Source organism: Mus musculus, chromosome X (assembly GCF_000001635.26).
Source record: "Mus musculus strain C57BL/6J chromosome X, GRCm38.p6 C57BL/6J".
In the NCBI taxonomy this organism is placed as follows: Eukaryota; Metazoa; Chordata; class Mammalia; order Rodentia; family Muridae; genus Mus; species Mus musculus.
This window is the reverse complement of record NC_000086.7, coordinates 74,479,655-74,503,994: the sequence shown is the minus strand read 5'-3', so window position 1 is coordinate 74,503,994 and position 24,340 is coordinate 74,479,655. Positions and strand designations below refer to the sequence as shown.

General features: G+C 41.8%; 1 protein-coding gene and 2 pseudogenes across 2 annotated transcripts; 2 read left to right on the top strand and 1 right to left on the bottom strand.

Moving 5' to 3' along the window:
- On the top strand, positions 8,986-10,620 carry Gm15361 (predicted pseudogene 15361; annotated as a pseudogene).
- On the bottom strand, positions 16,537-17,440 carry Gm6881 (predicted gene 6881; annotated as a pseudogene).
- Positions 22,433-23,878, top strand: Ctag2l1 (CTAG2 like 1). Of its 2 annotated transcripts, none has more exons than XM_006528227.4 (3): positions 22,433-22,948; positions 23,259-23,374; positions 23,635-23,878. In XM_006528227.4, the coding sequence occupies exons 1-3, from the start codon at positions 22,596-22,598 to the stop codon at positions 23,706-23,708; spliced, it is 543 nt and encodes a 180-aa protein (XP_006528290.1). In that variant the 5' UTR covers positions 22,433-22,595; the 3' UTR covers positions 23,709-23,878. The 2 variants fall into 2 exon arrangements, with proteins under 2 accessions (XP_006528290.1, NP_001092775.1); NM_001099305.1 differs by having other exon boundaries at positions 22,596-22,948; positions 23,259-23,387; positions 23,564-23,708.
- The last annotated feature ends 462 nt before the right edge of the window (positions 23,879-24,340 follow it).

Genomic DNA, 24,340 nt, shown 5'->3' with positions numbered 1-24,340 from the left:
CCATTCATGCCATCTTAAAGGATGGTATGTAATAACAAGTCATGAGAATTTTTAACCAAATAATGTTATTGGCTGTGTATAGACATTTAAGTCTCAGCCAGTTCCAGAGCTCTCTCTGTGTACAGAGACATATACATCACCATATATACATCACCTATCTTGTTGATCTTGTTAGTCTCCTTTTTCTTGTCCATAGTCTTCAGGACGTCTCCCTTTGTCATGTCTGATTTTTATCAACTTGGAAAGAACCCATAGCTTTTCTTTTCCTGTGGAAATACAGGCATAGCCCCTCCCTCAGTGTAACGCATTTTCCATTTGCATTCTGATGTCAGAACATCTTTAAAATAAACTGGTTTAGTTCAGTAGTTTGTTTGTTTGTTTATTTTACACAATCCATTTTTTTTTCAGCAACTGTAGTTTTTTCTTCATTGGCATTTACAAAATTTAAAGTTAATAAAACACTATGTAATCTATCTCTTGGCATTTTTGTTGCCCCTTTTGACTGTTAACCAACTCTTTTAGAGTTTGATTAGATCTCTCCACAATTGCTTGTCCTATAAGATTATGAGATATGCCTGCAACATGTTTTATGTTATTATTGTGTAAAAAAATAAACCCTGCTTCATCTTATTAGAGATATATGCCAGACTGTTGTCCATTTTAATTTGTATGGGTATTCCCATAATGGCCATATCTTCTAACAAATGTGTAATTACAGAATCAGCCTTTTCTGATGCTAAGGCAGTTGCCCACTGAAATCCTGAATATGTGTCTATAGTATGATGCACATATTTCAGTTTACCAAATTACATAAAATGGAAGATATCCATTTGCCAAATATCATTTCTTTGGGTACCTTTAGGGTTAGTTCCTATAAGCAACAGAGTTTAGTTATATAATGAGTGAGTAAGACATTGCCCCACAATTTCCTTGGCTAGTTGCCAAGTGATAGAGAATTCTTCCTTTAAACCTTTACTGTTAACATGGTGGGTTTTTTTTATGGAATTCCAAAGCCTCTAGTACACTTTCTATCAATAACTGGTCAATTTCATTATTACCTTGTGCCACAGGGCCTGGTAGACCTGTATGGGATCTTTTTTGTGTTATATATAGTAGATGACTCCTATTTCTGATCATTTCTTGTAGCTGAGTAAATAGTGAAGTCAGTTCAGAATCATCCTGAATTAGTTCAGCAGTCTTTATGTGTAAAACAATCCTTTCTGCATACTGAGAGTCAGTTACTATATTAAGAGACTCTTGAAAATCTGGCAATGAAGGAACTGAGGTAGCAGAGTAAACTCCATTTTGTTTTCAAGACTCCATTCTAGTTAACTTGATCTAGAGAGGCATGGCTCCCTCCCTTGAGGTCTGAGAAAAATCACGAAATTCCCCGGGCAGTTGCAAAATAGACACAGCAGCTGCAGCTTAGCTGATAACAATAGTGTGGGCTAAGAAAACTTAAGGCAAGATGCTCCTTTTTGATGTATGCTCCCTGCTTGTGGTTTAACCAGGTGCTATAAACCAATTAGCTTAAAGGCCAGCATTCCTTTTACCGTCTCATGTAACACCAAAGGTTGGAAAACCCATTTGCATTTTTTCCCTTTATAAACCCCCTTCCCATAGACCTCAGGGACCCTCTTCTATCCTGTTACATCGGGAAGGTTTGTAGCCCAAGCTCAAGCTTGAATAATGATTCTCATGTGCTTGCATCAGAGTTGTGGTTCCTGGTGGTTTCTTTGGGGTTTTGGCAATCTGGGCACAACAACAACATCATGTGTATTGCATATACTTCAGATTTTTGAGCTGACTTATAGGGACTCTCAGCCACCTTACTTATATCCTCCCTTTCCTGATTTATTAGCATCACTGTAAAATGTTGGAGCTCCAGAAATTGGAAGTCCCTTTATTATATTAGGGAGAATCCAATTAGTTCTTTTTATGAATTGAAGTCTCTTGCTGTATTAGTCAGGGTTCTCTAGAGTCACAGAACTTATGGGTAGTCTCTATATAGTAAAGGAATTTGTTGATGACTTACAGGCTGCAGTCCAACTCCCAACAATGGTCAGCAGCAGCTGTGAATGGAAGTCCAAGGATCTAGCAGTTGCTCAGTCCCACGCAGCAAGCAGTCAAAGAAAAGTCTTCCTTCTTCCAATGTCCTTATGTAGGTCTCCAGCAGAAGGTGTAGCTCAGATTAAAGGTGTGTACCACCACCACACCTTTAATCCCAGATGACCTTGAACTCTGAGATCTCACTGTCTTGATCTTCTGGAATTCATAGCCACTATGCCTCAAGATCTTCATACCAAGATCCAGGTCAGAAACTTCTATCTCCCAGCCTCCAGATTAGGGTCACTGGTGAGCCTTCCAATTCTGGATTGTAGTTCATTCCAGATATAGCCAAATTGACAACCAGGAATAGCCACTACACTTGCTTTTAAAGTAGTGTAAATCTTTTGAATCTGTCCGAAGAAATTACTGCATGCTCTTTGCCAATGTTCATCTTGTGCCCATAACGAGGCAATCTCGGCATTAGTAAAAGGTACCACAATTTCAAGTGGATTCATTCCAACTAATTGTCATGGTCTCATTTTTCCTTTTAGTATCAATTTAGAGACCTTCTCTGTGTATGTTTTTAATTTCTTACTCTGTCTATATGCTAAAAAAATCCATTCTAAGATATAATCTTCCCTCTGCATGAGAATCCCTGTAGGGGAATAAGTAGAAGGTAAGATAACTAAGATGCAGGCCATCTTTGGTTTAATCTGATCTAGATGTGTATCTTGCAATTTCCTTTCTACCAGAGCTAACTCCTTCTCAGCTTCTGCTGATAATTTCTTCTGGCTATTTAAATCCTTATCACCTTGTAAGGTTTGAAATAAATTGCTTAGCTCTTGAGTAGCCAAGCCAATCACAGGCTGAAGCCAGTTAATATCTCCTAGTAACTTCTAAGAGTCCTTAATTGGTTTCTTCTGATTTGTATCTTTTGTGGCCTAACCTTTTGCAGACTTATTTATATCCTAGATAATTAATAGAATCCACTCTTTGTATTTTTCCAGGGGTGATTTGCACTCTCCAGCAAGGCAAGGCTTTTTTTTTTCACCTCATCAAACATTCTTTCCAGGATATTTATATCTGAATCAGCCAACAATATTTATATTTATAAATATAAATGTTTATGTTTATTAATATAAATATTATAAATAATCAGGGAAATATTGTAAATAATATTAATATTAATAATTAATATTATTTATTTACAAATAAACTTATCTATTAATAAATAATTTATTACTTATTAATAATAAATCCATTATTAATCCAATGATAAATAATGGATTGGGGAAATTGTGAATCATCTCCAATGGCTGTTGTACAAAATATTGACACAAGGTAGGGCTATTTAACATTCCTTGTGCCAGGACTTTCCAATGATACCTTTTTATTGGGCAAACTCTATTGAAGGTAGGTACTGAGAAAGCAAACCTTCCCTTATCACATTCATGTAGAGGAATTGTGAAAAAGCAATCTTTTAGATCAATCAATATGATAGGCCATTCCTTAGGCAACAAGGAAGGCAATGGGATTCCAGGCTGCAAAGAACCCATTGGCTGAATAATAATCTGATTAATTGCTCCGAGATCTGTTAACATCCTCCATTTGCCAGATTTTTAAAAATGACTAATACTGGAGAATTCTAAAGGCTGATGGACTCCTCTATATGCTGAGCCCCCCAGCTGCTCCTGGACTAGCTATTCTAGTGCCTATAGGTTTTCTTTTGCCATAGACCATTGATCACTCCAAATGGGTTGATCAGTCAACCACCTTAGTGGTAAAACTGTTGATGTCTTATCAGCAGTGGCTCCTTGAGATAGAACTACATTGTCAGCCCCTGCTGTACCTCGTTTATGGACAGCCTGGATAGTCTGTAACTACCTTCAATAACGCTCCTTAACTAATTTTTTTTTAATTAGGAGCCTGACTGGTTTTGTGGCTGGCCTCTGAAATTGAAGGGATATTAATTTGTTCTTTTTTTTTCCAATGCTGTAACAGATATCTTCCCCATAAGTTAATGGCTATATCAGCCATGTATGGCCTCAATTTTCCTATCTGACCTTCAGGTCCTGTACATTTAAGCCATATGGCGCTTTGCTTTATTTGGGATAAAGTCCCAACTCCTTGAAATTGGATGTCTATTTCTTGAAGTGGCAAACTTGCAGGCCAAGATTTGGGAGAAATAATGGTGACATCTGCTCCAGTGTCGACCATCCCTTCAATCTCAATATTGTTTACTAGTATTCTTGGCTTGGGCCTTTGATCTTCTATAGAAGTTTGCCAATATATTCAGTTTTGGCCCCCTTTAGGTCTTTTGAATTGTCTATAGAATTTGCCTCAGCCTTGTTATCTGGTCTCACAACATCTGTTCTTAGAGCAGTGACGTTTAATTGTCCTGAGGAAGACAAGTCTCCCTATCTGACATTGAGGCCTGCAAGAGCCCCACCCCAGGAGGTTTTTGGTAAAGCGTTGCCCCATTTGTCTATTGTTCTATATTCCCTAGCCAAATGTCGGCCTTTGCCAGATCTTTTACATATTCCAGAAGGCATAGGCCCCTTTTGGGAATTAATTTGGTTTTCCCTGAAGTTTATTCTGAAATGACTCTGCTCAACACAATTAAAACATTTAAAGTTTTGGGTCATCTCTAGGTCTCTAGTGGCAGCTATTAAGGTCATATCAGCTGAACGAGGTCTAACTTCAGCTGTATATCTAATCTACTCTTCTATTGATGCTGAACTTGCCCTCGGTGGTCTGACTACTTCCTTGTATTCAGAATTCGCATTTTTAAAGGTTAGACTCAATTATTGCCTTTCTTGCTGCTGGATCTGATACATTCCTTTCCACAGCTGGAGTTAACCTTTGCAAAAAGTCAATGTAGGTTTCTTTTGTACCTTGCATGACTTGAGGAAGTGGTTCATGTCTTTTTCCTGATTCTGTGACTTTGTCCCAGGCATTTAAGGCTGCCAATCAGCACGATGCCAGAGTTTCTTCAACATATACAGCCTGTACCTCTATCTCAGCAAAGCGACCTTCACCAAGCAGCTGATCTGTGGAAATCTCTCTACCCCTGGCTCTATTTTGTCATGCTATCTCCTTTGCCTCTTCACCATGATAACCATTGTAAATGTGAAGCTGGCTCTAGTATTGCTTTTGCCAAAGCCTTCTAGTCTTGGAGAGTTATTCTATTTTTAATAGCCCAAGAAGTCAGGATTTGTTTTACCGATGGCAAATGCATTCCAGAATTAGTTCTAACACATCCACGGGTTGCCATTTGAATTCCTGATAATCCTGTAGATGATCATCTTCTGGAGGGCTTTGTTGTATACTAATCAGATGAAGTTTGTTTTCTGATAACCTTTGGTTGGCGTTCTCTAATTTTATCTTCTGTCTCTACCTTAATTTTCCTTAATTGAAAATTTAAGTTCCTCCCTTAAGGTCTGTGCCCATGCTTCATGTCTCTCCTTTTGTCTCCTCCTGTTCCTTGCATTCCTGTATTCTCTGCTCAAGGTTCTGCTTCCACATTTTAATTTTTTCTTTATATTGCAATTCTGATATTCTACTATCAATTTTTTTCCTTTTCCATTTTTTATTGGGTATTTAGCTCATTTACATTTCCAATGCTATACCAAAAGTCCCCCATATCAATTTTATTTTGACTGATTAATTTTAAAAGGTTATTCTCCATGTCCTGCTACCAATACTCATTATTTTCTCTCTGCTGCTCAGTCTGATCTGTGAGCTCCTGTATCCTTTATTCTAGCATCTTTTTCAGCTCCTGTCTCCCACGTTCATTTTCTTCCTTTCTTTTTGGTTTTTCGAGACAGGGTTTTTCTGTGTAGCCCTGGCTGTCCTGGAACTCACTCTGTAGACCAGGCTGGCCTCAAACTCAGAAATCCACCTACCTCTGCCTCCCAAGTGCTGGGATTAAAGGCGTGCACCACCACTGCCCAGCTTCCCACCTTCATTTTCATCTTTCTGTTCTCTTATCCTGGTCTATAATTTCCTGTGTCTTCAATTCTAGTGTCTCCTCTAGGCCATGTTGCAAAATCTTAAATTTCTCTTTCTGTTGTTCATGCTGCTCTGTAAATCCCTGTATCTTCTTCTGTTCTAGGATCTTCTTTCATAATTTTAGCTTCTCCTTATGTTGTAATTCTGATATTGTAGCATCTACCTTACTTTGATTTACTAGCTTTAGTAAATATCCTCTAAACTTTGCTTCCAAACCTTATCTCTATCTCCTTACAGCTAAGTCTGGTCAATGAAATTCTGCATCCTTTTTTCTAACATTGCTTCCAGATCCTGTTTCCTCTTTCTGTTGCTTATCTTGACCTATAAAATTATATATATTATATATTGTATATTTTATGTTGTCTCTTATATCTTATATATTGTATATTACATTATATTATATATTATGTATCATGTATTATATATTATACATCATATGTTATGTTATATGTTATTATATGATATATAAAATTATTGTATATTATGTATTGATTATTATATATTAATTATATGTCATATATATTGCATGTTGTATGTTGTATATATTATCAATTTGTAATTATTACCTGATCTGCAGCCCTTTTTACCTTTGTCTCCCTCTGCTGTTTGATTCAGGACACTACAGTCCTCTCTGATTCTTTTATTTGAAGGGAGGGGCTGACTGTAGAAAGACCCTAGGCTTCTGAGTTGGCTCTCTCTTTTGTTTGGGTTGCAGCTGTCAGTGTGTGTGTGTGTGTGTGTGTGTGTGTGTGTGTGTTTGTGTGTGTACTAATCTCAGGCAGCCTGCAGCACAAGCAGTCGGGACAGTAGGTCTGGCCCTCCTGCGTCCTGTGTAGATGGAAGATACACGGGAGGGAGCACAGAAAGACTCCCTTGGGCATAGGTGCCCCAAATAGCTCACTGTATCTGCCAGAAAAACTACCTCCCTCTCAGGCAGTTACACTACAGGGTCCCCTGTCTCTCCCTGGGAATCCCACACAGTGCTGCCCAAGTCCAGCTCCAAGCTGGGGTGCTGCCTCTGGCTGTAGCTATCTGCCTAGAACTTGGGGAGGAAGTCTCTCAGCAGTTCTCTGTAGACCCCTCAGATCCAGTCACATTTCAATCCACATACTGCTGCAGCCTTAGGTCACTGCTCCAGCCTTTCATTGAGAGGTAGGAGGTGTGGGGAAGAACAGTGGACCTGTAGACTTTTTCCAATCAGGAAGTCTAGTTAAGAAAGAAAACTACAGGTGCAAATGCCATCAGCCATCTCTCCTGGTCTCTCTCCTTTAAAAAGTGATGATGGAGACTGAAGAGATGTCTCAGCACTTAAGAGCACCTCCTGCTTTTGGTCAAGATCTGGACTCAGTTTTCAGCACCTACATCAAGTCGCTCATGACTTCCTGTAACTCCAGTTCCAGGGAATCTGGACCCCATTGGCACCAGCACACATACATACATATACTCCATGCTTGGATGTGCAGATGCATGCATACATGTAAAATACATAGGTGCAACAACATTATGAACTAACCAGTACCCCGGAGCTCTTGACTCTAGCTACATATGTATCAAAAGATGGCCTAGTCGGCCATCACTGGAAAGAGAGGCCCATTGGACAGGCAAACTTTATATGCCCCAGTACAGGGGAACACCAGGGCCAAAAAGTGGGAGTGGGTGGGTAGGGAAGTGGGGGGGAGGGTATGGGGGACTTTTGGGATAGCATTCTAAATGTAATTGAGGAAAATACGTAATAATAAAAAATATTTTTTAAAAAATTAAAGATGCAATGTCTGTAAAAAAAATAAAATAATAAAATAAAATATATAGGTACATAAATAAATAAATCTCTTTTTTAAAAGTTTGGCATTGGCTGGTGACAAGTGCTAGGCCAAGAAGAGGAGTGAGGAAATAGAGAAATAGGGAGCTTTTTTTAATTAATTATTTTATTTATTTACATTCCAGCCATTGCCCCCTCCAGCACCCTGCCCCCAGTTCCTCAACCCATTTCCCCTCCCCCTTGCCTCTGAGAGGGTCCTTCCCCTCTCCTCTCCCACAGGCCTCCCCCTTCCCTGGGGACTCAAGTCTCAAGAGTCAGGGTCTGGGTAAATTGAGACTGCTGGTCTTCTTATGGGTCACCCTCCCCTTCAGATTCTTCAATTCTTCCCCTAATTCTTCCATAGGGGTCCCTGACTTTAGTCCAATGGTTAGGTGCAAGTATCTGCTTCTGTCTCAGTCAGCTGCTGGTAGGGCCTCTCAGAGGGCAGTCATGCTAGGCTCCTGTCTATAAACACATCATAGCATCAGTAACAGTGTTGGGCCTTGGTGCCTCCCCACCTCCATCAAATGGATCCCAACTTGGGCCAGTCACTGAGTAGCCTTTCCTTCAGTCTCTTCTCCATTTATGTCCCTGCAGTTCTTTTAGATGCGAACAATTCTGAGTCAGAAATTTTGATTGTGTTTTAATAACTCTATCCTTCCATTTGGGGCTCTGTCTATCTACTGGAGGTAGACTCCTCGAGTTCCCTCTCTCACTGTTGGGAATTTTGGCTAAGGTTACACCCATTGAGCCCTAAGAATCTTTCACCTCCTGGGTTTTTGGGACTTGCTATAGGGATCCTACCATTCTCCCACTCCCCAAAACCGCATATTTCCATTCATTCTCCTGATCCTTTGGGCTTCTCTCCTGTCTCCCCACACACACCTGATCCTGCCTCCCATTTTCCCCTCCCTCTCCCATCTCCCACATCAGTCCCTCCCTCCCACTGCCTCCCATAATTATTCTGTTTTCTCTTCTTTTTGGCTTCTTTGTCGAAGTTTAACAGGGGTGTGGGTTTATTTCTGGGTCTTCTATTCTATTCCATTGATAAAATATCTTGTTGTAACTCTTATCAATCAAGTGAAAGATATGTAAGACATGAACTTCAAATTGAAAAGGACCTCTGTGGAGCTCCGGCGAGCCTGCCACGAGGTTCTCGTGAGATCCGCCACCTCCATCCCAAGCGCCTGTGTCTGGCAGAGCCGGTGTGAGAAAAAGAGGCAACCCTTCCCCGCCTCCGGGATAATCAAGAGTTTTGGCCGGACCTTTGAGTACACCTCGGGATAGTGAGGAGCCCGGCGAAAAGCACAGACTATGGCGCTGAAACGGATTAATAAGGAACTTAGTGATTTGGCCCGTGACCCTCCAGCACAATGCTCCGCAGGTCCAGTTGGAGATGACATGTTTCATTGGCAAGCCACAATTATGGGACCTAATGACAGCCCATATAAAAGTGGTGTAATCTTTTTGACAATTCATTTTCCTACAGACTACCCCTTCAAACCACCTAAGGTTGCATTTACAACAAGAATTTATCATCCAAATATTAACAGTAATGGCAGCATTTGTCTTGATATTCTAAGATCACAGTGGTCTCCTGCTTTAACTATTTCCAAAGTTCTTTTATCCATTCGTTCACTGCTATGTGATCCAAACCCAGATGACCCCCTAGTGCCAGAGATTGCATGGATCTATAATACAGACAGAGATAAGTACAACAGAAGATCTTGGGAATGGGCTCAGAAGTATACCGTATGATGCTACCTTACAGTCAGAATAACCTGCATTATAACTGGAATAAACTTTAAATTACTGTTCCTTTTTTGGTTTCCTTATCCAGCCGCTCCCCTATAAGACCTCATCTTTTTTTTTAATTAGGTATTTTCCTCATTTACATATCCAATGCTATCCCAAAAGTCCCCCATGCCCTCCCCACCCCCCACTCCCACTTTTTGGCCCTGGTGTTCCCCTGTACTGGGGCATATAAAGTTTGCAAATCCAATGGGCCTCTCTTTCCACTGATGGCCGACTAGGCCATCTTTTGATACATGACCTCATCTTTTTTAATTTTATTTTTTGTTTACCTCCCTCCATTCATTCACATGCTCATCTGAGAAGACTTAAGTTCTTCCAGCTTTGGACAATAACTGATTTTAGAAACTGTAAAGTAGTTACACGAGAACAGAATTCAGGAATTTTTTTTTTAAACTGAAGCATGTGTATTATGTGGCCAATGTCTTCACTCTAACTTGGTTATGAGACTAAACCAATCCTCACTGCTCTAACATGCTGAAGAAGCCATCTGAGGGGGAGGGAGATGGATGCTCAGCTGTTACATCAAAGGAAGCAGCATTATTCCAGCAGCATCCCTTCTTGTTTAAACCTTCCACTGTTAGAGGTTACATGATATACTTTATGCTCACAACTGATGTGGCTGGAGAATTGGTATTGAATTATAGCATCAGCAGAACAGAAAATGTGATGTACTTTATGCATGTCAATAAAGGAATGACCTGTTCTTGTTCTACAGAGAATGGAAATTGGAAGTCAAACACCCTTTGTATTCCAAAATAGGGTCTCAAAACATTTTGTAATTTTAATTTAAATTGTTAGGAGGCTTGGAGCTATTAGTTAATCTATCTTCCAATACTGTTTAATATAGCACTGAATAAATGATGCAAGTTGTCAATGGATGAGTGATCAACTAATAGCTCTCCTAGTAATTGATTTATTTTTCTTCAATAAAGTTGCATAAACCAATGGGAAAAAAGAAAAAGAAAAGGACCTCTGAAGATGGAAAGACTTCCCATGCTCACAGACTGGTAAAATTAACATAGTAAAAATGGCCATCTTACGAACAGCAATCTACAGATTTAGTGAAATCCCCATCAGCATTCCAACACAATTCTTCACAGAGATAGAAAGAGCAATTCTCTCTCTTTTTATTTTAATTAGGTATTTTCCTCATTTACATTTCCAATGCTATCCCAAAAGTCCCCCATGCCCTCCCCCCCCCACTCCCTTACCCACCCACTTCCACTTCTTGGCCCTGACATTTCCCCTGTACTGAAGCATATAGAAAGAGCAATTCTCAAATTCATATGAAAAAACACAAAACAAAACAGGATAACCGAAACAATTCTCAACAATAAAAGATCTTCTGGGAGAATTGTAACTTTAATTTTTTTCAAACCTTATTTTTAACTATGGTTCTTAAATGCTTTAGCCTCCCTTGCAGCCCACCACCCACCAGAGGTAGTGGGAAAGAAAGGATACAGGCAAAGTGGGCCTGTTTAGAAAGATTCTTTGGAGCAACTCCTGTCTTTGTTGTCTGAAAAATTGCAGTTCAGTTCATAGGTTAGCAGGCAGCGGCAGCTGGATCCACCCTCAAACTCTTCAGGGATACACCAACAGTCCAGTTCGGTAGAGTCAGGATAGCAAATACAAATTAGCATCGGTGGCACTACCTAGCAGAGACAGCCAGGCCTCAGACTCAGCAGAAGGGACCGGAGCCAACAGGAATGCCAGAAAAAGTTCTTGGCTGTGCCTCTCTCAGGGAAAGGAAGATCGGTGAAGACTCAAGATCAACAAGCATTGCACAGCCTAGCTCAGCCTCCATCACTGTCTATCGATTTCTTTTTATACACCCTCCAATCATCACTTGTCCTCCAGGGGTCTTGCCAGCACATGTCTTGTCTCAGCATGTCTTGTCTCAGTTGACATCATTCTGCCTATCAGCTCAAGTCCAAGGAAGTGGCAAGAAACTGTAGCACACCAGCAGAAGTTTTTTGGTGTTTCCCTCTATGGAGTCCTGACAAACACAGCTCAGCTCAGCTAAGCATTGTAAAGTAGACCAATACATGTGTGTCACTAGCAAAGAATCCATCATCATGTTCCCTTTCATGTGCTTACGTTAGCATAACATTCTTTTTCCTGTGTCTACTTCAGCTAAGCATTCCTTCATGTGTTTTCCCTAGCAAAACAACATTCAACACAACTGACTTTCCAAAGAACCCTTAAGTTTTCCCTTCAGGGAACACCATCCCTGGCCTCAAGCTGTACTGCAAAGCAATAGTGATAAAGACTATATATGGTATTGGTACAGAGACAGACAGGTCAAAAAAGTGAGTTCTCACAGAGTGAGGAGGCTTCCCAGAAGAAATAATATTAGCTGTTTACCTTTAAGGAGGGGCTGAAAGAAATTCCTTTGTTATAGGGCCATTCGGTTGGCCACTCAATACCACAGTGAAGAGGAGCTAAGAGAGGAAAAAGATAAATAAAAAGAGGCATCAGACTACTCACCACCCAAAAGAAGTCAAACAATGGATAGAATATTTAGGTAGATGAGATTTAATGCTGTTTGTGAGTTAGTTGTCTTCTTTTTTGATAGGTTAAGCAGTTTCTAGAAAAAGAGAACGAATTCTTCATAATTTTCAAGTTTCTTTTTAAAAATGTGATCAAAGCCACAATGGAGACTGAAACTGAATTCATTTGTGTGTGTGTGTGTGTGTGTGTGTGTGTGTGTGTGTGTGTGTGTGTGACAGAGAAAGAGTACACACATGTCAACTTCGAGAGTCAGTTCTCTCCTTCTACCATGTGGGTCTTGGGGAGAAAACTCAGATCAGGCTTAGCACCAAGTGCCTTTACCTGCTGAGCTATCTTGTAACATGAAATTCTAATAATGGTGGCAAGACTAGGAAAGCCTACCTCAGAGGGGTTAATCATAATGGCATCTCTTATCTGAGTCAGGACCTCAGTCTTTCAAGTTAGTTCCAGGGAAAAGAGACAGGATTTGAGAATTATAGATGATTAGTTGAATTGTCTTCCAGGTAAGAGATTTATTGTTGCCACATCAGATAGTATACATGGCACTAAAGTCAGACAAAGCAAGATGTCTATCTTAAAGGTTTCCAAGGAAAGAGGTCTTGTACTGTGAAGAAGCAGGTTTAGTTAATATATGACTTGTGCTGTATGATAGAGATGGGAAAGTGATACACATATGACTTAAGCTATGTGACAGAGGTCACAATATCTTGATTGGAGAAGTAGAGCCTAATTAATATTTAACCTATAGGTGTCCAAAGTGAAGAGCAGTAAGTAAAACTGCATTTATTCTCAGAAAAAAGTGATCACCTACGTAGAAAATCTGGCATAATCCATGAAAGAACTAACAGAAAAATAAAGGAAATTTGGCAGATTGACTGGAAGCAAGATAGAGTAGTAGGAGTTGCCACCATCCTGTAAACTCAGTTTTCTCTACTGCTTTGAAGAGAGTTCAATAATAAGCTTCCAAACTCTTATATCCATGTTATTGTGTATGATTTCTTCCATGCAAATTGAGGTTTGTTCCTTTGGTCCTGTCCCGACCCGAGGGACAGTCAAACCTGAACTTGAGAGGCACCTGGGAGAGAATGGGGGATAAGAAACACAAAGAACGACAGCAAGACAAGGTCCTGTTCAAGCTGACAAATTTTTATTTTTTCCACACAGGTTATATACTCATAGGAGCAGGAAAGGGGGTGAGGGGGGTTGCTTTGTCTCTAGGTAATGCACCTATTCCCAGGAACAGGATATTGACTGGGTAAACAGTTCAGCAGGAAGATCAGAACAGAAAGGGTTATCAGGCACCTATCCACAAGATTTATAGCTATCTGTTCTCCGCGGACTTCAGGATCTATGTCTATTTGTACTCAGCTGGGCTAGTGCTTTCCCACAGAGTCCAAGACTTTGTGACTTTGTAGGTAAGAACTTATGGATGACAAAGCAGTTAACATTCAAACAGGGTCGCTCCCAACAGGTAGAAATGAAACCCAGTAGTTAAAATGATGTGCCCAGTGTCAAAATTCTGGAGGGTGATCCATATTCTAAATAGCAACTATGTACTATACATCAACAACCTTAAAACTTAAATACTTTCTTTTGTGCCCAGACCAAGTTCTGGAGAGAGGTGAAGGACTTCAGTGCCTATTTTCAGGATGCTTCTGGTTCAATTTAGCTTCTGATTCATGGTACTCAAAATTCCTGTGGGGCTGAAGAGTTGGCTCAGCATTTAGGAGCATTGGCTGCTCTTCCAAAGGGCCCAGGTTTGATTTCAAATACCCATATGGTGGATCCCAACCATCTGCAAATCCAGACCCAGAAGATCTGACACTGTCTTCTGGCCTCCAAGGACAATGCATGTATGTATGCAGGAAAAACAAGGATACACTTTAAAAATAAAAATAATAAAATATTTTAAAACCTTCAAAGTGAGATTTCTGTGGAAGCAAGTTGGAGTGGTGCCCAACTGAATCAAGATGTTTCAACAAGGGCAGTGAAAATAATCAAAAATGAGTGTATCTTTACACAAACAGTCATGTGGGAACAATCAACTGGAGAGTTAAAGACTGGATGCATAGTTGGCCATTAAGTCTGCCATCTGAAGAAGCTGAGGCAGAGTATGGCTAGTATAGACTCCACTGCAGCAATACATTCCCCAATCTGGTTCCAAAGGTTCCAACTGGGTTGCAAATTGAACCTCCCTCATTAGTACGGTTAACTACATGCAATATCATAGGGACAAAAATAATTCAAACCCATTTTACCAAGAAAAAATACTGACTGATGTGATTTTTAACTTATAAACATTTATTATACTTTCCTTTTTGTTTTGTAGTGCCACTTTTTCTCAGTTTTGTCAGTTTTAAATTTTTCATATGTGTATACACACACACACACACACATATATGATATAGATAATAATAGCCTCATTTTAGTTAATAGTTGAATAGTAGTAGTAGGCTTTTTGCCCTAGGGCCAGTACCCATAGACTCTTGGGTTCTTGGCCACATTAATGCTGCTAGGTATGGGATAGCCTTCCATAGTTTTAAGAATATTTCAAATCTGTGGACCCGAGCAGTATCCCATGTTCCCCACCGAGCTATATTTCCCCACACAATGTTTTTCAAAGTTGATTTCATACTAACCCCTACTTTTACTTCTCTCCCATTCCTAATCTTAGTAACCAAAATCCTAGTATAGACCACGCTATCATTTTATATTTATTTGCCAATAGTTTCTTAAGTTTAAGGGACCAGTTTTAACTACCTACTATGACATTTGCCTGGTGTGCACACCCAGCATCTATGCTTGCTCCTGCAGTTACTATCCTATTCTAGGAGTAATATAGATATTACAAAAGGTATCCTGAGCTCTTGGCCTGAGGCTATAAATTGTAAAAATACTTACCTTGACTCTATCACAATCTAGCCCACTTACACATTGCAAATACTTTAACTGAAGAATAACAAAAATAATCCCAGATGCATAAATCTTACAAGTATAAAAGAAGCATGAAAATACAAGGTGACATAAATACTACAAAAACTGCTAATTCCAAATTCCCTACAGACACTTAAAAGAGCAGCCAAGTTACTCCCATATGCAAGAATTTACCGTGGCCTAGGAAGAAGGAGGGTTGTGGTTTAAGGAAGAACTACAGTATTGCATTATTCACGAAAAGGTCTGCTAGAGCAGAAACCCCTGGTGCAAGCTTTCACAAGGCTCAGATGGATAGCATAAATCGTGACTAGGGTGTGAAATCCTCACTTGGCCCCTGTCAATAGCTGACTCTAGGTAGGGCTGATCTTATCTCAATTGTAAACATTGCCTGGTTCCTGCTAGTCTTTTGAATGCATTTCTCTGTTTTCTGTCAGATAACTTCAATGTACCTTGGCTGTTGTGTCACTTTACTTCTTTGTTTTCTTCTGTAATATATAAGTGTGATGCCAACTTTGACAAATTACATTCAGATACAATACTCCCTTGTGCTCTCGATTGTTTGTCACTTTTCACTGACTCCCTGCCCACCTGTACCAAGACCCTGATTCTCCCAAGGATTGAGGGGCAGACTGAGGCCAGTCCGAGGCACTTAACTTTTTCTTCCATGTGTCTTTGGTTTCAAACCCAACATAGATGGCTTAAATAAGCGAAAAGCAAGGCAGTACTAGAACAACATTGGCTTGGATGTTGGAGTGTCTGCCATATGTGCTCTAGTCTTCCTATCTGCAGTTGAGTAGTTCAGAGAAAATAAATCTTCATCTTGCTTTAAAAAAAAATCATACCTGTTGGGCCCCATTTGGCCCTGCCTCTGCCCTGCCATTGCTGATGTAGAGCTTTGCCATTGGCCCTGTCAGTCACTCCATACCCTCTGTCAGCCTTCTCACCTCCTAGGTCATCCTACCCCACCAAAAATTCCCCCTCCCTATGTTTTGAACTCATATAAGCAAGAGGCTGACACCATAAATTTGAGTTCCTGCTTTGACAGACTCCCAGCCCAGGTGTGATTGTTTTGGGCAGTCGACAACCCCAGAGAGGTCCTGGAGAGACCCTGGTGGGACTGGGACCCCTCTCCTCTCACCTGGACCTGCCAGCAAGGAATCAGCACATACCTATGCAAAAGTAACTAACACAGACATAATACTGCGTAGTTGAAAGAGTACAGTGTAATTATATGACAATTACAGTATTAAATCATAGTCAAAGTGATGTAAACCTATGTAAAATATAAACTTTCATAAGAATTTAGATAGAAACTTACACTATTCTTGTAACTGTACCAAAATTCTCAAGACCTTCTATTTACTCTGTAATAAGCAACCCAAACGATGCCTGGATCTGCATCAGAAATTTTTTTTCCACAGACTTGATTCATTTATTTTTCATGGATAAAAACCCTTATGTGGTAACCACAGCTGGAGCCTGGGTCCTCTGAACAGAGACTCTGCTGTGGGTTTTCACAAGATGGTGAGTGAATTCCTGATAAGGAGACTTGGTGAACATAGTCTCTTTCCAGAGTGTGGGGGTCAGGTAGCTGTAGGTCTTGGAGATGATATCAAAGTTGGCTCTGGCAAAGTTGCCCAGGGTGGCAGTGAAGCCTCTGGCTGAAGCGTAACAGTCATCTATACCAGCCATCATCAGTAGCTTCTTCAGCCCAGGAGCAGAGACAATGCCAGTGCCTCTGGGTGCAGGGATGAGACAAACCAGGACAGAAGCACAGTGGCCTGTCACCTTGCATGGAACAGTGTGGGGCTTGCCAATCTTGATCCCTGAATAGCTTCTCCACACAAAACGATGGAAAGCTTGGCCAAGATGATGGCCCCACAGATGGCAGTGGCAACCTCCTTGGTGCACTTAACAGCAAGACCAACGTGCATAGCAACAAAAGCCTTGAACCTGGTCCGCTGGCCAGCCCGAGTCTGCTTCTGCACTGGCAAGATTTTCAGAACCTCATGCTTTAGGGATGCACCCAGGAAAAAGTCAATAATCTCAGACTCCTTAATGGGCAGGGAGAACAGGTACATCTCCTCCAAGGACTTGAGCTTCATGTTTTAACCAGGCCGCCCAGATTGGTGACGAGGATCCACATTTTGTCTTCAGCTTTACCTCCACAGGCCCAAAGCCTCAACCATAACCATGGCCCCTAAGACCACCAAATCCTCCACGGAACCTCTGGGGCTCCCTAATCCTGGGCCCCTGGGTCCTCTGGGCCCTCCCACTTCACCAGCCTCATGCACCTTTGGTGTTTTCCCAAAGAAGAAGCAGGAAAAGATTATTTAATGAAGACAATGATAAATGATAAATAAATATATATGAGCCTGTGAGGTTCAATGTTGACAAGTCATTGAATGACATGACATTATTTATTTTCCTAGCTTTTATCTCAACCATACCAATATGAAACACTATAAGAAACAGTCCCCAGTAGAGGAGTTAGAGAAAGAACTGAAGGAGCTGAAGGGGGTTGCAACTCCTTAGGAAGAACAACAATATCAACCAACCAGATCCCCCAGAGCTCCCAGGGACTAAACCACCAACCAAGGAGTACACATGGAGGGGCCCATGGCTCCAGCTGCATATGTAGCAGAGGATGGCCTTGTTGTGCATCAATGGGAGGGACGCTGTTGGTCCTGTGAAGGCTCGATGCCCCATTGTAGGGGAATGCCAGGGCAGGGAGGTGGGAGTGGGTGAGTGGGTGGGTGGGAGAACACCCTCATAGAAGCAGGGGGGAAAGGAAATGGGATAGGGCATTTCTGGGGGTGGGAAACTGGGAAAGGAGATAGCATTTGAAATGTAAATAAAGAAAATATCCAATCGTATATATATTTCAAATAGTATTTTTAAAGCAGCAGTGTTTCTCAATATCCCTGGTTAGCTCCCAAATCAATTAGACTGAGACTTCTATATTTATTTAAACAAGGTTTACAGGACAAAATCTTGATCTATTCTAATCCTATAGGCTAATCTAGCTACCTCCCAGCCAAAATCCCTGAGATACTTGCATTTTATTATTTGTCTTCCCTTTGGGTTTCAGATGAGTTTTCCCAGCATTATCCCCTCTCACCCTCTCCATGTCTGAATACTCTTCTTCTCTCTCTCCCCTTCCCCTGGATGTCAGAAGTCCCACCCTATTCTCTCTTCTGTCTAATCATTAGCTTATCAGCTTTTATTGACAAGGCAGACAATAAATAGTGAGCGTTGTTTACACAAACTTAAAATAGGAGATATTTGGGATAAGCATTACAATGCCATGTCTGGATTGCAACAAGGTATAGGGGCAGGGAAATAAGCATTTGATTAATACAAAGATAATCTTTACACAGTGCACAAAGACAACATGCCTACAAAAAATTAATAAATCTTTTCTAAAAATTAAATAAATAATAACATATGCAGGTGAGGATGTGAACAAAAGTGAACCATAATTACCTTCTAGTGGGAATGGAAATTAATTCAACTTCTATGGAAGTTTCTCAAAACACTCAAATTAAATCTCTCATATGCACCATGTATCCCTCCTGAGAGCCTCTATGTTACATATCACAGAGATAGCTGCGTATCAATTTATTGCCACACTATTCACATTAGCCAAGTTATGAAACCAGTGTAAGTGTCCAACAACAGAAAAATGGATACTGAAAATGTGGTGTGTGTGTGTGTGTGTGTGTGTGTGTGTGTGTGTGTGTGTGTGTGTATGTGTGTGTATACACATGTATGTATGTGTGTGTGTGTGTATACACACAATAAAAATTTAATAGCCATAAAGAAAAGGGAAATTATGTCAATGGCAGGCAACTTTATCTAAAGGGAGATTGTCAGGTTAAAGGAGTTAAGTCACTCTCAGACAATTATAATTATCACAAGTTTTCTCTCGGTTGCGGATTCTAGACTATATAGAGGTGTATAAAGTCATATATGTATTTATGATATATAAGTAGAAGTGACATTGTAAAGAGGAATGAAGGGGACAAACAAGGGAATAAAGGAGGAGGAAAAGATAAAATCATGGAGAGAATACACTCAAAAAAGTACACTGTATACTATGAAAATGTCCTTAACGTAAAAAAGTACCATGTGCAATGAATACACGTCAATTAAAAAAAATTAGAGAAAGGAGGAAAAATTCAAGATAGAAAGTGAGAAGAGATCTCAAAATGTAAACAGTAATTTGCGCTAAAGGACATGTGATGGTTTGTATATTCTTGGATCAGGGAGTGGCACCATTTGGAGGTGTGGCCCTGTTGGAATAGGTGTGACCTGGTTGGAGTAGGTGTGTCACTGTGGGTGTGGGCATAAGATCCTCACTCTAGTTGCCTGGAAGTCAGTCTTCCACTAGCAGCCTTTGGATGAAGACGTAGAACTCTCAGCTCTGCCTGTGCCATGCCTGCCTGGATGCTGCTGTGCTCCCACCTTGATGATAATGGACTGAACCTCTGACCCTGTAAGCCAGCCCCAATTAAATATTGGTTTTTATAAGACTTGCCTTGGTCATGGTGTCTGTTCACAGCAGTAAAACCCTGACTAAGACAGGACAACACAGAACTGATTTCTTCTACTTCCTAACATTGCCTTCTTGGAGACTACCTGATCATCTGGATTCTGGCACGTCCCTTCAAATCAAGGAAAACTCCAAGGAAATATGGAGGAGCAAAGGTTAAAAAGAAACTCAGATAGCGATAAGTAGCCCAGGTATTGTTTTGTTTTATTTTGTTTGGTTTTAAGTTAAGCACCTCCCTCCAACAATAGGGTAGGGAGTCCCAAAGGACCAATGCAATCCAGCAATTAGGCCTCCAAGATGAGGTGACAGCCAGTGCTTAGACACAATCTCCTGAGGGAGGGGAGGATGCTCAGTCTAAGTGATGTTAGGTTAGGCTCAGCTGCCTCTGCCTAGATGAGGCCTGGTCAAAAAAAAAAAAAAAGTGAGAACAAAAAACTGCTGCATGGTCCAGGCAGAAAGTAATGGAAATTTCCAAGTATTCAGGGTCTTAGGCAGTCAATCAGTTCAAAATGAGGTTGAGGAGAAGAAAGTTTATGAATTTGCATTTACTTTGGGTGATACTTTTGGTGGGAACAGGCTCTTTCCATCAGGGTATGTTCTTAGATCCTATCCCTTCTTGAGTGATCTCACTGACATCTCATAAGGACCTTACTGATGCAGTTAAGCCGGCCACAGGCTACCATGGCCTACCCGACTCCTTTGAGTCCTAACATCACTAGTATGCCAGCAGACACTGTGAGTTCTCTCTTCACTGCACTTGGAAAGGGCCGGTCCTGTAGGAACAGATAGTGAAAGGCTGTCTCTGATGAGAAAGGTACCAGGAGGAGGATGGTAATAAAGGTCTGGTTAGGGCACAGTGTGATACAAGATGCTGCCTAATCCCAGGCCTCCCTATCACCATGATACCTGTATAATAATTTCCTCTGATATAAAGCCTCTATCTTGTAGGGAAGCTTATTAAGACATGGGATGTTAAAAAGATGGGTGAAAATTCCATCCTGCAAGGAAGCTTTTTAAAATCAGGTAAATAAATCAAAAGACTTTAGGATGTCCCTGAAACTGCCTAGCCCCCCTTCTCCCTCAAGCATACATGAGCTGTAGAGACTGATCAGAGAGTATCTCAAACAAGCTGAGCCACAATGAAGAGTCTCAGACTAGCTGAGCCACATAAATGAAGAAGAGATCAGCCAAGTTCCTTGAAAGAAGCTCAGACCACCTTAATGTGAAAGAGACTTTCCTAGCTTATTAAGCTGGCTGCAAGCTGAGAAGTTCTCTTCAGGTTGCCAGACCTGCTACCAATGCTTTGGTGATGCAGCTTTCTTTGAGTCATTTCTGCTCCTGTAACTAACCCCCAATAAATTAACTTGTTGTCTCAGCAAGTTGGATTTTTGTAGTGACCTTACTCGGATCTTTGTTCATTCCCTATATGTGATAGAAGATGTTGATACACATGTCCCCAGTAAGAGTGTCACACAGCACCTAAATACTCCAGAGCTGCACTCAGGTTTCTGCCCAACACTTGGCACCACCAAAGTCTGAGCTTTTGCCAACCCCCAATTTGCTGTTTTTCCAGTTTCCCTGGCTGTATTCTTCCAAGACAGCCCTACGTAGTTGATAACAACACCAAACACCCCCCCACTTACATGACTATACTGAATAGGGAACACATAAAGAAATCTTCCTCCTAGCCCCCTGCTGTGGGCCTGAGGCATCCATCCAGCTCTGACTTGCCCAATGGGACAGAACACCTTTGAGGATGTTCACACACACGCAGCAAAGGATGTCTTACGGGTACGAGTTCACCCTGCCCGCTGGACTCTGATAGGGTATCTCCACTCATGGCAAGAATATAAGGTACTTCTGAGTATGGTAGGGGGGGCCTAAATTGAGGCTCCTACCACTTAGGTACCAAAAGGTCAGGGGTTAGTTAACTCTGGCTTCAAGACCTAGCAGAGTATCCTTGTCTCATATTTCCAACTGCTGTAGTAGCAGCTGTAGCAGCTGTAGCAGCCGCCTCTGCCACAGCAGCATCTTGGTCATCAGCTTGCAATGTTACTCACACTTCTTCCACACCCTAAGAGGAACCCAGAGCCCCTCATCACCGGACTGCCTCCAAGCAGGAAACACAATTCCCCAACGCGGGAAACACGGAGAAGTTCTACCCCTCAAAGCACTCGTGGCTTTGCTGAGCCTGCAGATACATCTCTTCCATACGACAAGGGCAAGCTTGTGTCCTGGACTCCAAGCAGAGGCTGCTGCTTTAACAGATAGTTTCGATATGCCCACCCTGCTTATGGAACACAGTAATTGAGGGCCATGATAAGCTTACCCTTTCAATCACACTAATCAGTGTCACTAGGCAATGCCAGATGAAGAGAACTGAGTTGTAATTGTTTGTGAGGATGTCATGAGTCAATGCAGAAACGTTTGGGTGGAGCAGTAGGGCAGAACCAATATAGTCTTAACAGGTCAGGGTGTTAGGCACGCTGGTCAGTCAACGCCTGACTGAGCTTCCCAAAGCCTCAAGTTTGTTAGGATCAGTGCCATTCGTGGGTGGAGCAGCCTGGAAGAAGCCTATATTGAAGGCTCCCATATAAGTCCCTATAAAACCTATACAAGTCCCCTGAGAAGGAGCTGTGTGAAACAGCTGTACTTTTCTGGCTCTCAGAGATGCTGAGCTCCCCTCCCCCCTCCCCCCCCGCCCCGCCCTCCCCACAGATTCTAGACAGAACAATAGGTTAAAGGGAACCAACCCTCGCGAGATCTTGTTTGCTCATGCGCAGTGAGTCTCACGTGCTGTTCGGTGCATAAACCCGCTGCCTGTGCTTGGCACGGGAACATCCATTTCTTGGTCGAATTGAGAGAGAGGTATGGTTATGTTAGTGACTGGATTGGGGCGCTGAGGGAAAAGCCAGAGTAGTCATGCAGAACCCTGTTGAGGGCTTAGATGGGAGAGCAGGGCTTGAAGAAGGTGAGGATAGCCAACTGAGGCCTCAAGCTCCGGATGCCCAGGCTAGCTCTCAAAATTCGGCAACTGAAGGTGACCATGGCAACGTCCCTCAGAGTTGCCCACAAGATTCTGGGAGACCAGCTGCTCCTGGGACCCTGGCTACTCCTGGAAGTCAGGCTGCTCCAGGCAGCCCCAGCCCAGGGAGCACTGTAGGGTCTGGAGCAGCAGCTGAAGAGGCAGCTGTCATTCCTCACAGTGAGCAGGCGACACTTGTCCCTGGGCCCAGCGGTGATGCTGCATCAACTGGAAATCGAAGCCTGGAGTTGTATCCTTTCCTAGGAGACCGTGGCAGGGCCTACCGGAAGATAAGGAGGCTAAAACTTCCATGAAAGGCTTTCGGGGCACAGCTGACTAGGGATAGGACAGACAGGTGCAGTGTGGGCAGTCGTGACAGGACAAGGAGACTCCTTGCCTGAGAGGGCTGAAGAGTGTAGAACAAGATGAGAACCACTGGGGAGGTAGGAGATGACTGGGCTTTGGTTGCAGGAGGGTTCTTTGCCAGGCAGGCCTAGTAGGTCTATCCAGGCAAAGGTCTAGTATGCAGTGGATGGTGCCTTAACATTATCTCCTCCCAGCTCTGTAACAGTGCCTTTCAGGACTGCAGTGGAGGCAGACATGGCCCGCAGATCCCTGGTCGCCAATGCCCATCCCCAGCAAGTGATGGTTCAGCAGGAGTTCACAGCGAATGACAGTATCCTGGCTGTGTCAGTATTCCAAAAGTCTGGAGGGGTGGCATCAAGGTTGGGAGGCAGTGTGCACTCTAGTGGTGCCCTAAGGAGACACTGGAGGGATTTTAAGTAAGCAGGAAGACATTGGGGTGGCGGACCTGAACAGATCCCTCATCATTTCCCCGACGGTCTCTCTTCTCTCCCAATTTTAGTAGATGGACTACTGATGACCCTTTCCTCTTCCGAATTTCCATCAACACTTTCCTTGACCAGCTCTCCCTGGTGATGAGAAACATTCAGCGCCTGGAGTTTGTGGCTGTTGTCAAACGAGGACGAGGAAGAAGTCGTGAATCCTAACATGTTACCAGATACAAGAAAACTCAGAGCGTTTCCTGTTTTGAGTAGTTGTTATTTTGAATTTAAACTTCAGCGCTTCAATGCTGTATGTTCCATATCAGTCAGTATCTTTCAGTTACTGAAGGAACAGGTGTTTAAATGTTACTGAACAAAATAAAAAATAGCAAATATTTTTCATCTGATTTTACTTTAAAGTGGCAGAAACCTCCAGAATTTCTCATCTGTGTGCTCCGGTGGAGAAAAAGTTCTGGAATTTAAATATTTGAGTAGTTCAAAGTAATTTAAGGCAGTTTGGGATATGGAAGGAAAATTAAATTGTGTAATTTCAGTCAAGCCGCACAAATTATTGACAATATTTTACAAATTCAGATGCTTGTATATGTACTGGTTCATGTGAGGATCACATATTTGCACATGCATGTGTTTGTGTCTATACAAACATGTATGCTTTGTATGTGGAAGCCAGATGTACACTGGGGATATCTACTCTAGGGGCCTGGATTACTTTGTTGTTTGTTTTGTTTTGTTTTATTTTGTTTTGTTTTGTTTGTTAGAGAATCCAGTGATTAAAGCTTACCAATTTCAGTGGGTAGAGCAGCTGTGTCACTTGAGGAAGTCTCTGGCAGTAAAAG